The 16,493-nt window shown below is 37.1% G+C and overlaps 2 protein-coding genes across 2 annotated transcripts in view; one reads left to right on the top strand and one right to left on the bottom strand.

Moving 5' to 3' along the window:
* The first annotated feature begins 3,563 nt into the window (after window positions 1–3,563).
* gja4 (gap junction protein alpha 4) lies at window positions 3,564–6,656 on the top strand. Its single transcript, XM_016248103.1, has 2 exons — window positions 3,564–3,655; window positions 5,259–6,656. Exon 2 carries the CDS (start codon window positions 5,262–5,264, stop codon window positions 6,300–6,302), a length of 1,041 nt encoding a protein of 346 aa, XP_016103589.1. The 5' UTR covers window positions 3,564–3,655; window positions 5,259–5,261; the 3' UTR covers window positions 6,303–6,656.
* An 8,604-nt stretch (window positions 6,657–15,260) lies between these two features.
* The window catches only part of LOC107563281 (small integral membrane protein 12-like), a 2,542-nt gene continuing 1,309 nt past the window's right edge, over window positions 15,261–16,493 (bottom strand). The window contains exon 2 of the mRNA XM_016248102.1: window positions 15,261–16,301. Coding sequence (XP_016103588.1) covers window positions 16,014–16,289 — 276 coding nt within the window. The 5' untranslated portion in view covers window positions 16,290–16,301 and the 3' untranslated portion in view covers window positions 15,261–16,013. The remainder of the gene's footprint in view (window positions 16,302–16,493) is intronic.

Genomic DNA, 16,493 nt, shown 5'->3' with positions numbered 1-16,493 from the left:
TATATATATTATATTTGGGACTGGCGGAGGTGCGTCAGGCCAGCAGGTCTTACCATCAATCTGTTGCTAATTATATATACTGTATATATAAGTGAAACCTTAGCATTATACTTTGTACATCTCAAAGATGTAATGTCACTGTACTAGTTCAAATCTACTACTGATAAATAATTACATTTATGCTTTTCAAAAATCTTGCAAAAAATATATATTATATCCCATTGTAAAAACTTCATTAAGCACACTTCCCTTATGAATCTCTGATGTAAGTTTCAGCAACAGTGCTTGAAGCAGTGCAGCCTCAATATTATGGTAACATTTTTGCATCATTCTTTCTGTACAGATTCAATTAAGCACCTGAGAGACAGTCCCCTGCCACTATGCACTATAATTGTAGATGACAGTGATATAAGTTATGGATGAAAGTGGTGATTTGTGATGGGCGAAACACATCTGGAGGAGGGTAATTTTAGTACATTTTAGTAAATGATCATTTAGAAACGTATTGTGTGATATTGACTTTAATTTCTCCTTTAGACACGGGTTCTTAGTTAAATATGATAGAGAGGGGATAGAGCAGGTCTATAATTACAGGATAAGCCACATTTACTATTACATGGTTGAGTAATGACTGCTTAGTGTCTGATGCTGTATTAACATAAAGAGCCTTCAACCTTACACAAGGCTCCACAATTTTATAATGCATGTTTCATCAATCAGCACAATTTAGAGCGTGAACATCTCACAGATTGTTTCTAAATCACAGTCAGGCTCGTATGGCACTGGTAAGCTCAAAGCTATTTCATGATTCATAAACTTGGTTATATTTTCATATCATGCTCACATGTTTGTTTCATGCATTCATGAATTGTACACTCTGGGACAGGCAGTAGGGACATTTGTATTCACTCAAGCTATCACATGGCCTTGTGATACACAAGGCACATCACAACACGTCTCCATCACACTGTGTGTCCTGGCAATTGTAGGACAGAACAAAACCGAAATCAAATTTCCACTGAGGCTTGTGTCAAATCACAGCTAAAGGTCACCTCTGAATTTAGTGTGCGGTCACAGCCTCCACCTCCCATGTGTAGACTGAATCAGAGGACATGAAAAATGTGATAGCGACTGAATCCCAGAAATGTGCCCCCACACAGCTGTCCTCTGCCTCTCTTGCCTAAATGATACTCTATGAAGATCGCTTTACTCCAACATTATATAATGCTTACAATATTAGTAGTTAATGTACTAGTTCACCCAAGTCACCATTTACTCACCCTCATGTTGTTCCAAACATGTGTGAATATTTCTTTTATAAGGAGAAAATTGTAATAATGTACTGGCCATTCTTTTCCACACAAATAAAATCAATAGAGAACTGGAGCTTTCAAGCTTCAAAACCAATGACTTGTGCACTATACATAACAAGTCATCTTAAGTCAAATGATAACTTTATATGAGGAAAATAAATTCACTGATAATCTTCAAGTGCGTTGTTAACTTTTATGCAACAAAATCATTGGACTTGAACTTCCCATTTGTAAACAAATCATTGAAAGACGTTATGACTCAAACAAAACAAAACAAAACAAAAATAATTGAAAATTCTAAGTTCTGACTCAAACAAAACATAAGACACAAAAAGCAAAAATAAAACAAAGCAAAATACAACACAAAACAAAAAAGCAAACAAAACAACAACAAAGCAAAAAAAAAAAAAAAAAACTTTTTATACAATTAGAACTCTCAAAGAGTTTTTCAGTGAATAAATTACATTTCAGGCATCAGAAGACTTTGAATATAGTGCATAATATGGACCATGTTTATGATGTTTTTCGTCATTTTGGAGCTTGACAGCCCCAGCTCTGATTCACATTCATTACATTGTAAAAAGGCCAGGATATTCTTAAAAAATTTAAATAAAGTCATATGAGTTTGGAAAAACATAAGAGGCAGTGAATAATTACCTAATATGTTAACAATTAGTTTATATAAAAAATTATATTTATGCTAGTAATAAAATGTATTAAGCATAAGCAGGGTAGTCTTTATGACACTGTTAACACCTAATAGTAGACTATACAGAATTACTAAATCATGTATAAAATAGTGTGTTCCAGGATAATTGTTGGGTATCATAAATGTTGGCACCTTTTACTGCTCAAAGCAAACATTTATGAGCATAATAACAATCCTACACCATGAGCTCGGCATGTCAGGGTGATTCACTGTCAATTTAACCAGCCTTTAGAAATGCTTTCTTGCCTGTAACCTGCCGGCAGATTAAACAGAAGTCTTTATGTCAATAACCTATCAGCATATTGACCGTTTTTATGGTGCAGCACTGATTGGAATGGTTCACTGGAAAACTGTTTCTGCTTTCTGTGATGCTGAATACAAGGAAAAGACGTCCATGGGAATAAACATTGAAGTCATTAGTTGATATAAAAAAAATGGAAGGACTCAAGAATAAGAAATAATGTGCTAATATTTCAGAGGGTTATCTAGGATTTAGTTCATCAGGCTTTAGGAGCATATTTCTCTGCTACGACCTGTGCTAACTGTAGCATACTGAAATGTTTTCAAAATGCAGTAAACAAAGGAAGAGGATGAAAAGCATTACAAGAATGAATATTTCATATGTACATGAATTATTAATATTATCCCTCCAAAAATGTCATAAGAGAGCGCACAACAAGCTCTTTGCTTTAAATTAAATAATCACTTTAAACAGATTGTTTTCCCCCCAGAGCTATAAACTTAAGGTTTAGCGGAGACAAAAAAATAAAAAAATAAAATCCATGGGGCATGAAAGTTACCTAAATCAAAGGATAAACTTCTCTTATACCCAAATGCACTGAGGTATTAGAAAGGGTGAAACGTGGATCCAGCTTACTGCCTCATATCAACATGTCAACCATCTGAAATATTTTGGCCATCAATTTATTGTGCCTTTTTTAGGCAGCATTTCATTTTATGTCTTTAACCTGCGCAGGGAAGAATAAAAGATCAAGTCATGCTGAAATGAATGAAATTACAATAATTAGTCATTTTAGCATGTGCACTCCTCTATGCATCCATCTGCCTCTACATTGCTAGTCTGTAGGGCCTCCCTGTGGTGAAGACAGAGAATACACATCAGATCTGTTTCTCCATACATTTTTTTTGTCAATCTCCTAAAAATTTACTTAAGGTTAATGAAGTATATAGAATTACACATCAGTCATATAATGCATATATAATTATTTTAAACCATGGTTAGGGTTTTACCAAGAAATATTATTTAGGTGCAAATTAAAAAATAATCTTACGTCTTTTCATAAGGTAAACTCTGAAATACAAGAAATACACGTAACTGAAGTTCAAAATAGGTCAGACTGCAATATGCATGTTCAAACACTGTAATTCTCCATGACGAAATTGGCCTTTGAAAGGCTCAGCACAGAAAATCTATTTTTGAATCCATCCATTCCCTTTCCTGCACTGAGTTCCTGTGGGAGGGCCACTATAAAGCATGGGAAAGTTCCTTTCCCTCACTTGTTTCTTTTTCTGATTAAACGGCTGGGCTTCGATCACAAGGGCTTATAAAACTCTCAGCGGTAGAATCTCCTCACACAGATAACAGACGATAAACATAAAACAGGGTTGACAGGTAAGAGTGTTCATATATGATAAACTAGTTCAGTCAACAGTGAAGCTACGAAATATTTAATTGTGCTGCCATGATAAAATAAATTTACCCAACAACCAAATTAGGTTATTTAATCTTTGACATATATCATTGTGAATTCAAAAAATGTAAAGTTTGAAATGCTCTTTATTCGAATATACATGAACTTCTGAACTGCTGTATATAATATTTGTTATTGACTTTTTATTGAATATGATTGAAAACACTACCCCTTTTTGTTATGGTTTTAGTTCTGATTGTAAAAGTGTATGTGTGTGTATATACTAATATATATATATATATATATATATATATATATATATATATATATATATATTCTTACTGTAGACTATATATGTTCACAATAGTCAAGAAATAATTAAAAAAAGAAAAGAAACTGAAACATGAAATTTTCTTAAAAAGTTAGAGACATTTCTGAAAACTGTTTAGTGCTGCATGATAAAGATGAATACAAAATATCTGTGAACTAAAGTTCCTAAATTCATATTTCATTGTTATACAAGACATAACTACATCAGACAGTTCCTCTGGCTACATCTATTTAAGATAATCCCATTTAGCCATGACACAAAAGTATTTCTTAGAACAATGTTAGAAGTTTAGAACAGATCTGCCCGGTGTTCATGTAAGCAAACACAAACAAACCAAGCCTCCAGCCAAAATAAATTAGAAAATAAATAAGAAAACACAAGGAAAGTTTGCTATTTAGCAGCGTTGATGGGATGTTTACACAAATGTGAATCGTTTTAAGTGGGAATGCTGTGGGCCATGCATCCCATGGGCTTTCTGTGAAAAGAGATGGGCTTTCTCGTTAGAAGCACACGCTTGATTACGCATTATTAAACTCTCTGTCCATGATGACTAACTCTCATTGCGCAGGGGCCAGGGTCGGTCATCCATGCTCTTTTCTCTCTAGTACTGTTAAAAGGGTAATTTAGCTTGATAACTGGTATTATCAATACCGATATGTATTTTAATGTAAATGCAGATATCTAATTAAATATTATTACATTATTTCCTGTGCTTTTTATTTATACATTACAAATAAAACACTAAAAACTAAAACCAGATATGTGCACTACAAGTCAGTAGGCATCACAACATTATAATGAACAATGGATATTAATTTTGAGATTTACTAATAATTACATTTAAAAGCTATTACATTTTTATTAGTGTTTTTAGGTGATGGCAAATGTAATCAGAATAGAGTAAATAAGCCTGCACAAATAATTATCCAATGTTTGACTGATACCAATATATAAAAAGAAAAGAAAAGAAAACACTAATATTTAGCTAATAACTAAATAATATATTGTGCATCCCAATATAGTATAATTCAAAAAGTATGTTGCCAGATGCAACCTGCTTCAGTAATTGAAGGAGAAATGAAAAACAGAATCAGCCTTTTCCCTATTAAATCCGGACAACCTGAATGATCAGAGGCATTATTCTTTGAGGTGGTCTTAAGAGTGACTCATGCTGTCTACCTGGATAATTTAGAGGAGAATCAGTGATTCTATATATGACTAACATTCTCAAGCCTGTATTTCTGCCTGTGTAGAGGATGTCCAGAGCTGACTGGGGTTTTCTGGAGCACCTGCTAGAGGAAGGTCAGGAGTACTCGACTGGTGTGGGGCGCGTGTGGCTAACCGTGCTCTTCCTCTTCCGCATGCTTGTGCTTGGCACGGCGGTCGAATCTGCATGGGACGACGAACAGTCTGACTTTGTCTGCAACACCAAACAGCCTGGCTGTGAGTCTGTCTGCTATGACAAGGCCTTTCCCATCTCCCACTTCCGTTTCTTTGTTCTGCAGGTCATCTTCGTCTCAACACCAACCATTTTCTACTTTGGCTATGTGGCCCTGAGGACTAGAACTGAAAAGAGTCTGGAGGAGAAGCCGGAGGAGGAGGGCAGAAGACAGAGAAAAACCAACGAGTTTAAATTGGAGGTAATAAAGGAGGAAGATGAAGAGAGCGAGGAGAAGGAAAAAGAGAAGAACCACAGCGCTCCAGGACCTCCAAAGCTCAAAGGGAAACTGCTGTGCGCTTATGCGACTAGCATAGTGCTAAAGGTTCTCATTGAGATTGGCTTCATTGTGGGTCTATGGATCCTTTATGGGTTTGTAATCGAGGCAAAGTATGAGTGCGAGAGGTTTCCCTGTCCTCACACAGTGGACTGTTTTGTCTCACGACCCACAGAAAAAACAATCTTCACCATATACACGCAGGTCATTGCTGCGGTCTCTGTTCTCCTCAACATTGTGGAGCTTCTCCATCTGCTTCAGCTAGCAGTAACACATCGACTAGAGAAGAGGTATCAAAGCGAGGAGGAGATTAATAAACTTATTAGGGTGACTTCTTCTAGAACAGCACCAGCTAAAGCTCAAATACCATCGTTTGAGGAAAGAAACCATCTCTTTCTTCCTGTAGCACATGATGGCTACCCTGCATCAGGGTTGGACTGGGATAAAAGAGATCCTCCTTTAGCGGAGGACATGCTTCCTAGCTACTCAAACTGCATGAGCAATGTGAAACCTGCCACAAACAAAAACAATCTTCATAAAAAACACCACAAAACTGAAGACAAACCGAGACATTATGTGTGAGGACCACTAAATGAGACCCAAGGACTACATTTTGGGGAACTACATGTGTAAATGACTGTTAGTGGTTTACTGTACATTCGAGAGCCATTTCCTTTGTTTAGATAGGCAGAGAAATGGTCTGTGCCTTGGGATTGGCAACTGTCTTTTGTGATCTATGGCCAGATACGGGAGCCTCTCAAGTAGTGATTAGTTTTGAGAAGCTCAAGGTCAGGAAATACTCAAACCACTGAGCCTAAGAGAAACAAGCACAATGTCTAGAAATATCTAGTACTGAACTTAATGATTGATATGGTACAACTAAGGTAGTTCATAATGTACAGCATTTGAGACAAGAATCAAAGTTAAACCATACCAACCAACTGTATATACAATATTGAATGAGTATTTATGAATTATTTTATATTTGATTTAATATTTATTTTCATTAAAATTCTTCTATTTTTGGACTTCTGAAATGATTAGGTCTTTGTTAGTTAGGTCGATATATACAGTATTCTGCAGTATAGTCGTTATTAGCGTTCAAACTAAAAACAGTTACACCGCTCTTACATTAAAAATAAGGTGGACAGACAAAACCGCAATACAACAAGTAATTCAAATGCTTTAAACTTTGTTTGTTTTTTGTTTCTTTTCATATTATCCTTAATTATTAAGATTATCAGTCAATTATAGTAATTGTTAAACAGAAGTATAACAAAATAACTGCATTTTACAACTGAAGCAGCTGCCATTTCAGAGCTGAGTGTTTGTATGACGTTGCAGCGTTTAGGTGGCACAAGTCGGCACTCTTAGAAAATGGCATCTTTACAAATTGTAATTACAAGTACTACAAGGATGTGAACAATGTAACTTGTAATTCAAACATGCCGTGTATGAACCTATATAGCCAATTGGGCACGTTTATTGGAAAAACGTGCATCTATATTTTCGCAAAACTCCAAATACGTAACTATGAGTGTACGTACAACAACCAACGCAACCCAACCCAAGAATAAATTGTTGCCAGATTCACGTTCATCTTTTTTGGAAAAAGCTAAACGTGGTTTTAGCTACACTCACAGGACATATCACATTCAAAATATTAATTCGCAGACATTTTGACACAGGCATGTTTAGGTTTTCCCAATGAGCCTGGGTTATATAAAACTGCATTATGCAAACTGTGTAACTACTAAAGCGATATACAAAGTGAGCAGTTGTTCCCTAGTAAACACTTCATAAATACACTTAAAACATTAAAATATTTATATGAACAAATAGGGACAACAATTCATTGCCTCACACTGGTGTTATTTGTTGGTTGTTTTAAAATATTTCAACATTTTTCAGAGTAGATAGCCTTCCGATATCATCAAGGCCTTTACTTTCCTGTCTGGGCATGAGTACAGCACATTCCACAGCAGTCATTTTTAGCAATTTTGAGCCGTCCCAACAATGATAAGCACTTATCTGTAGCAGGAAAAGATGGAATGACGGGTAATTTACAAGGTGGGGCAGTTTCTTATGGAAAGGGTCAAATCAAAACAATACAATGAGAATAAGAAAAAATAAACAGTGCTTTTTCCCCTCAAAAGGTATGTTTTGCTGGCTAATGGAAACTGTGTTTTATTACAGGGCGTTATCTGCGCAGTTAGGCTCCAGTCTATGAAAGATTAATGAATCTTGTGCTTGTGGGGTTGCCAACCATAACCTGTAGTGTTTGCCCAATGCATAGTTCTCTCTATCGCAGCTGGCCTGCACGAAAGGTTAGCCTGTCATCTCTTGCCAATACAAGGCTTTAGAGGTGTTACACAAGATGTGTGGGTCAGCAAACAGCTGGTGAGGACTGACTTCTTTAGTTCCCCTCAACAAAGACAAAGACGGTGAACGGGAGACTGATTGGTAGACTGTCAAACTCTCTCCATCTGATAGAGCCGTTTAGTTTGGAAAAAAGCCCTTGTTCTGCAGTGTTTTCTTTTGTTTGTCTTCAGCCTACCACCTACAAAAGCTGAATCGTGCCAGCTGTGCTTTAATATGCCCACACATGCATCAAATAGACCAGCAAAGTTGATTTAACCAGGCAAACAGATGTATGTCATTTTAGATACGAAAAAAACAAAAGTCATGGATGCCTGCTCTCTTCAAGCTATTATGAGGTTACTTTGCTGAATACAGTCACAAAGGTCATTCAATTTGTGAAACCCAGCAGGGACACTGCCTGCCCGCATACCCTTAGGTGATTTACACAGAGTAGCACCAATGAAAATGAGCTGCCACTCTTGCGGGTCGCTTCCTGCATCCTGATATTGTTGTTCCAAACGCTGATACATTTCCCTTTCCCTGCGTACCAGCCTCAGACAGGAAAAACAAACAGGTTTTAAAGCACTCTATGAATGGTACGTACCTTAGATACTGCAGTCTGTGTTAGGCTCTGAGGTGTGTGGGTGTTTTCTGGATGAGCGGTGGCTACGAGTGGCCAGTCAACCTGCTTCCCATGGGGACTTAAGTTTGAGTGCCAAACTTCTTTCTGTAGGGGGTCTGAAGGCCGCAGTATCAGGCAAATATGCCAATGTATGCAGTGCAAAATGGTCACATGTACTTCCTGCCAGCTGAACTGATTAAAAACCATGTCTTCTCAGTGATAGCCATAACAAGAAGTCAAAAAAATCTACAAAGGGACAACAGAGACCTAAAAAAACCCCACAAGAATGTCATTGAAAATCAGTGTGCTTGTGGAATGTTAAGAAATTACACTACCATTCAAAAGTTTGATGTCGGTAAGATTTTTAAAAATGTTTTTCCAAGAAGTTTCTTATGAAAACATATTTTACATATTAATAAAATGTCTTTACTGTCTCTTTTGATCAATTTAATAGGCAAAATAAAAGTTCTAAAAATTGTTCTAACCCCAGACTTTTGAATGGTAGAGTCTTTAAAAACATGGTAAGATTAGACATGGTTAACATGGTTAGATTCGACATTAGTTAAAGGGAAATTCTGTCACTATTTCTTCACCTTTATGCCATTTCAAACCTGTATGACATTGTTTCGTTGTGAAAGATATTTGGAAAATGTCTTTTGTGTTACAGCATTTACGTTAAGTAACAACCATTACAACTGAAGTGTGTTGGTTCATAAAACAAATGTCAGGTGTCAGGTGGTCTAAAGAACTCACAGTTAACTCAATCCTTAATTTAGACAACCTGGAGGAAATAGGCTGTATCTGTTTCCTGATTCTTCCATTGGTCACTCCAGGCATTGGCTGTGCAGGCTTGTTCAGCCTTACAATGGCCCAGCGGTGGACATTGTTACATTGTTTTTGGTAAAATCCCACCTGCAGCAGTTCCAGGATGTCATCAGCTCTTCAAACTGTGAATTACGTGCAAGTACAATACTAAATGAAAGTATTTTACAATGAAATATATTTCTATACAATAGGAATGGTGCTTACCTGCATAATTGCCAATACAACATGTTGCCAGAGTGTTTTTGATGGGTTTTAGTGCATTGCTATATGGCTGCTAGGATATTTTAAGCAGCCCACCACCAGTCTCTACGATATTCTGTACAGTATGGCTTGGGTCACTCAGTGCTAGTCTATGAGATTTTCATGACATCATCATATGAACAACTCATCTCAGAGAGAAACAGATGAGTCAGAGCACATTGCTTTTTAATCTAGATAAGGAGCAGGGGCCCGTTCTTCGTACGTCGCTAACTCAGTTAACTGGATTTGATTGTTGACGATTTGGCATGATCTTGAATAGTTTGGTTCTTCGAAGCTCATCCCAGAGTTGCTGTCATAGCAACAGGTCCGTAAGCTTAAACCTGCTTGGGAGCAGGCTTGTTTCATGTAAACAGGATTAGATGGCATCTTTTTAAGCAGAATTGATACTTAAAATCTGTCCGTTACCAACGCTACTTTATTACAAGAGTACCCCACTAATCCATGGACAATAATTTAAAATGATAATCATTTAAAAATGTATTTAAAGATAATATAATAATGTTGTGTGGTCTTTAATACTATAGACACAGCCAGTTTTACTCACTGAGAGATTTATTCGTCATAAAATGATACTTCCTAACTGTATTCGAGTCTTACGCACATGCTATACAGATAATGTAGAGTCGTGCATTAATTTGAGTGATGAAAGATATTATGGGAGTGGCAGATATTATGAAGCTTTTCGTCAGGTGTCTTTTTTAATTATATGATGTCATTACGTTGCTGTCTTGCCGCCATGCAGCCAATCGCTGCATTGCTGATCGTGGTTTCGAGTATCGATACATAGCCCCTTTTATACCAACCCATGAATGCGCAATTATCTCAGATAACTCAATCCAGCCATTCTAATCATCAGCAACAGCTGCGTTCGAAGAACCGAATTAGCCAGATCCTGATTAGCGCGATGATATCATCTTGGATGTGACATTTCATCTCGGATGAAATAAGCGATGTACGAAGAATGGGCCCCTGATCAGATAGTACACAGTCATACAAGACAGAATTGATTCTGAAGACAGATCATTGTTAAAATAACATCCCGACTATGAACCATGACTCAGGTTTCAAGTTTAAGCAATAATGAAACTGATGAAAAACAACGTCTAATGCTCAAAATATCAGGGATTTGTGGCAGGTTGTCAACCTTTAATATTACTTTTTCCTTGACAAATTCCACCATAAATGTAAACATATCAGTATTAACCATCAATATTTGAACTTCATGATTATTTTTTGCCAGTAATAAACAGGAATTATAATATCTCCAGGATGAGATTTTGTATTATAAAAACAATAATTCTAATGAAATACAATGCCTTGTCCTTAAAAACAATCAGGAACTTCTTGTGGTATTTTTCTAAGTGGTAGGACACTTATTTTCACTTTTCACAGTTAGCAAATTATCTGGAATGGGACAATGGGCTATTGATAAGACCCTAGGGGGCCATATTGGGGGAATGGAAGTCAGTTTCTAACTATCTAAAAAGGTTCAAAGGGGGACAGAAGTAACTGGTTGTGGGAACTGAAAGTTGAGCCCATAGGAAGGGGAGGATTTTGAGCGTATCTCCATTGTTTCTGTCGCTGATGAGAATCTACAGTGAATAATTATGTTGTAATTGTGCAGAGAGGCTGTACACATCCTGACTGAAGGGCTGAGAGAGGCCAGCAGGCGTCGTTCCTTCTTCCTATCACTCAGGAACAATAGGGCTGTTTGTCCTCTGGGACATACTAGCACCTTTCCAGCACCAAACCCACAGTCTCCTACCTGGTAAGGCACAAACAATCCAGACAGCACATCCTCTCTCACACAACTACTGGATGTATGGGAATAGGAGTACCTGTACAAATACAGCCAGTCATATGACCCACATGTAGGCATGACATTCTCGTTAGGCTGCATAAAAAAAAAAAAATTACAGACACAGTCTGAGCGAGCAATCACAATGACTGCTTTCATTGGCCCATAAATGTAAACATATCAGTATTAACCATCAATATTTGAACTTCATGATTATTTTTTGCCAGTAATAAACAGGAATTATAATATCTCCAGGATGAGATTTTGTATTATAAAAACAATAATTCTAATGAAATACAATGCCTTGTCCTTAAAAACAATCAGGAACTTCTTGTGGTATTTTTCTAAGTGGTAGGACACTTATTTTCACTTTTCACAGTTAGCAAATTATCTGGAATGGGACAATGGGCTATTGATAAGACCCTAGGGGGCCATATTGGGGGAATGGAAGTCAGTTTCTAACTATCTAAAAAGGTTCAAAGGGGGACAGAAGTAACTGGTTGTGGGAACTGAAAGTTGAGCCCATAGGAAGGGGAGGATTTTGAGCGTATCTCCATTGTTTCTGTCGCTGATGAGAATCTACAGTGAATAATTATGTTGTAATTGTGCAGAGAGGCTGTACACATCCTGACTGAAGGGCTGAGAGAGGCCAGCAGGCGTCGTTCCTTCTTCCTATCACTCAGGAACAATAGGGCTGTTTGTCCTCTGGGACATACTAGCACCTTTCCAGCACCAAACCCACAGTCTCCTACCTGGTAAGGCACAAACAATCCAGACAGCACATCCTCTCTCACACAACTACTGGATGTATGGGAATAGGAGTACCTGTACAAATACAGCCAGTCATATGACCCACATGTAGGCATGACATTCTCGTTAGGCTGCATAAAAAAAAAAAAATTACAGACACAGTCTGAGCGAGCAATCACAATGACTGCTTTCATTGGCCAAAAAAAAAAACTAAACAGAATGACCCAAGGGGCCTCTGAAAACTTCCAAGGGGGCCTCAAGATGTCTTAAAATTATTTAAAATGAGACAAAACAACTAACTTCTTAAACTGTAAAATTCTGTATGATGTAGCCTAATTTTAAAGAGTGATTACTAGATTTGGAATAATAAAATCCCATAACTTTGTGGGCATTTTTGAATATAATAAATATTTTTGAATGTCATGTGTAAAATAGTTGTAGCATTGTCAAATGGCATAATGAAGTGTGGTGTGGTCACAACTGGTGCATGTACTTGGATAAAAAAAATAAGAAAGAAAGAAAGAAAGAAAGATGAATGAAAAAAAGAAAGAACATGCATTTAGGTATGTCAAGCTCTAAAATATTGGGAAGAAACTGTGAATAAAAATATTTTAAAAAATCTTAATCACAAAACAACAGGAAAATATCATGGAGCCTTTGAATACTGTTGTGGGGACTTGAAGTCAAAGTGACATTAAAAAGTGTGGCATTAGAAAGTGACAGACACATTTTCCCTAAAATCGGCAAAGAAATCAACACAGGCAGAATCAGTTAAATGTGAAGCAAAACTTACATTGCATTTACAGTGATGTAAATGTTTTAGGGCGGACTTCAAGCCATTCACTGAACTCAACTGAAATATTGCTTCTAATATAACCTTTTATAGAAAACTGTTTTAGGCAGACGAGCCGCCGGTGCCTGGTATCAGCATTTATGCACTTTGCTGATGTAAACCTAGATCAGCACTCATAAAGTTTCACTTTCACTGCTTGTTGGCAGCAATGAAGCACAACTTATGCTGGAAAATGTTAGGGTTACTTCTATTAAGTACACTCTGGGGATTTGTGGTCTTGCTCTTCTGGTTTCCATTAATCAAGCTGTGTGCTGAAAGAAAAAGAATGTTCAGCATAGAAAACAGACCATACATCTGTCCTTCGAAATCATAGAAGTCAATGTAAAGGCATTACTATTTTTTTAATAACAGGGAGAACTGTTTGAAAACACTTTATAAATCTATAATGCAGCAATTACACAATTAACTTAAAATATTGACACCATGCCAGTTTCTGTGGCTATTTCCGTGGTGAGAGAAACTTAAATACATAATGTTTTAAAATATATTTTTACTAAAAACTCTCAAATTAAACTGTATTCAGTTTAACTTAAAAAAATCATTTCAAAGTGTTAACTGATTTAAAAAACACTAGTATTTTCACCAGCTAAAAATGGTTTTAAGTCAATTATTTCTATCTTTTGCTGTAGTGTGTCAGTAGGAAATATCAGTTTACATTTCCAGACATTCATTTTGCAATTAATTGTAATAAACCAGTGAGATTTTTGTTTGCACAAGGAGTCTGACAGCAGCCTGTGCTACACAAAGAGATCTGATCTCTTCATCATCCAGTCTGTCTGAGATTACATGAAGAAACAGAACAAACTGAGACAGACTAAATCCAGATGCTCCATGATGCTTCAAGAGACCTACCTGCAAAGCTACAGTAGGCACTTGTGTAAAAATGCTGTAAAATGAGGAAGCTACCAAAATAATGAATATATCATTAATATAGTTAATTAAAAATAAATAGATTTTCTTTATCAATTAACTTATATTAACTCAATTAAATCAACATTTGGTGTGACCATCCTTTGCGTTTAAAGCAGCTTTCTCTTGCGCATAGTTTCTCAGGTAGCTTTGCAGGTAGGTGTCTTGAAGCACCTTGGAGATGTTGTTTTGTGTTTGTTATGTTTTCTTTATGATATATGTGCAAAATTCACACAAGTTGGAAAGAACATCTGACAAACCCAGTGCCAAAATTAAAGTGTGTCTGTACATTTATTATATGAACACAAGGCAGCCTCCCACACACTTCAGCACAAAAGTTAGATGTGCAATTATCACTGACAGTTTAGCCATAACAATGCGTAGGAAAGCAATACTGTACATGGGTAATAATCTCTGCAACAGTACGAGTTCACTGTACTACTGTACATGTAAAAGGACTCAAAACCACAGATAATTGGTTTGAAATTCCAGCTAAACCTTCCGGTAGACGTCTGCATTCCCGCGGCTACCGACCAGATTTTGGTAGCGGTCAGTAACTTTGGTGTAATTTGAACGGGAGCGGGCGGTCTAACAATATCCCGTTCCCGACGTCCATTCAGAACAGCTTATCTGCGCTTTATTTTTATTGACCACCGGTACATCCTGCACTCAGACTGTTATGCACGCGCTGCACGCATGCTTTCTGCGTCATGCGTTTTATTTGCGGGGTCTGTGCGCAGCATGTGCATAATGATGCTCAGAGCAGGCTGTACCGGTGGTAAATATATGGCCCTCAGACAGAACAGGCAGGTTGTCGATGAGTGACAGAGCAGAATAAGGATGGAGCAAAGTGTGGATGCGCTGTCCTTGAAGGACGTTCAACTCGGTTTTGTTTATATTTTGCTTAGCCTATAATTTTAAATGACAGATGTCGTATTTATTTATTTTTCTCTGCGACTTTCCTACTGTTAACAGAAAAATGTCAATTATTTTTTTTTTCTCTCTCTCTGCGACACTTTTCCCTATTGTGTTGTCAATGTTAAATGAATTGGATCCTGACAAGACGAATAAAAATAAGAAATACAATTTTTGTACAACATTTTTATTTTCTCTGACACTTTTTTTTCTACTGTGTTGCATAAAATATTAAACGAGTTTTGTGTCTTAAGATAATTCATATAAATTCAAGTCAAATTAAAAAAAAATTAATAAAAATAGTCCTGTGCAGACCTCTACCTTCCGGTCCAGATATTCAAAGTGTGTGCAGAGTACTTACATGAACCGAATAGGACACCGAGGCAAAACTTGCCTTTCATTTCTCACTATTCACTGTGTTCATTATTACTAATTAGCAAATGACCACAATGACAGAGCTTGTTGTATGTATTTCTCAGTGTTCTGAATCGCTTCAGCCACTCAAAGTTCAAACGTCTCAAACATTTTCTAGTCCCACTCAAGTGTTGCCTTGCATAGATGCACTTTATTCACACAAACAAAAAACTTAACAAAGGTGGTCTTTCTTTGAGCTTCAGTCTCATAAGCATATGACAGGGAGCACGAATGGAAAACTTATTAAAGCTTTCCAAGTTAGGACTTGTGCGATATAGTCATGTGTCTGCATGCCTAAGGGCAGAAGATGAATATTAAGAAGACTCAAAAATTTCTCTCAGCAATCAAGTTCCTCCAGCCGGGCTGGTAAATATTACAGCAAGACTCCATGTAATTAGGGTGGCAGAATGAAGTGACAAAGGAATGGGTATGAAATCCAACAAAAAAAAGGTCGATTTTTTTTTCTTGATTTCTGATCAAGTTCCCGTCCCTGGGGCCGTTGAGTGTGACAAATGAGCCCAAAGTTTGAGAAGTTGCACATCATTATATGGTGATCTTGCAGGACTTCATGCCATTTACTAAAATTTAGCTCTTCTCTGGTCGGTTTCTTTCCAGCACTGCTCTTGGTGTGAATTCCAGTTTGTCCTTGAGGCTGAGAACCAGTGTGCTGTCCTGACCGGTCAGTTCCTCTAATTTCCTATCCTCCCTTAGCTCTGCAATGCCCCTCTCTTCTCCTGGGGCGTTAGGAGTTCCCCGGATAAACCACTCAAGGTGGTATCCAACAGCCCCCACCACAAAGGCCACTGGGAAGGTCACATAGGGCACATAAGTGCGCATGGCAGTCCAGATCACTGGCCACATGGCTGCATAAACCTGAAAAAGCCAGTCCAAGTTCTAGAAGGTTATTTACCTTTGGCAAGCTGACAGTGTAGCCTTATTTTCGTTATCACCAGCGACAAAATCAAGGACTACTTATAGACAAATGCTTTCAAGAAGCTAAGGAACAATGTGTTAATATATACACATATATATATATATATATATATATATATATATATATATATG

This window comes from Sinocyclocheilus grahami, unplaced genomic scaffold (assembly GCF_001515645.1).
Source record: "Sinocyclocheilus grahami isolate Dianchi unplaced genomic scaffold, SAMN03320097.WGS_v1.1 scaffold865.1, whole genome shotgun sequence".
In the NCBI taxonomy this organism is placed as follows: Eukaryota; Metazoa; Chordata; class Actinopteri; order Cypriniformes; family Cyprinidae; genus Sinocyclocheilus; species Sinocyclocheilus grahami.
This window is presented reverse-complemented; position numbering and strand designations above follow the sequence as displayed.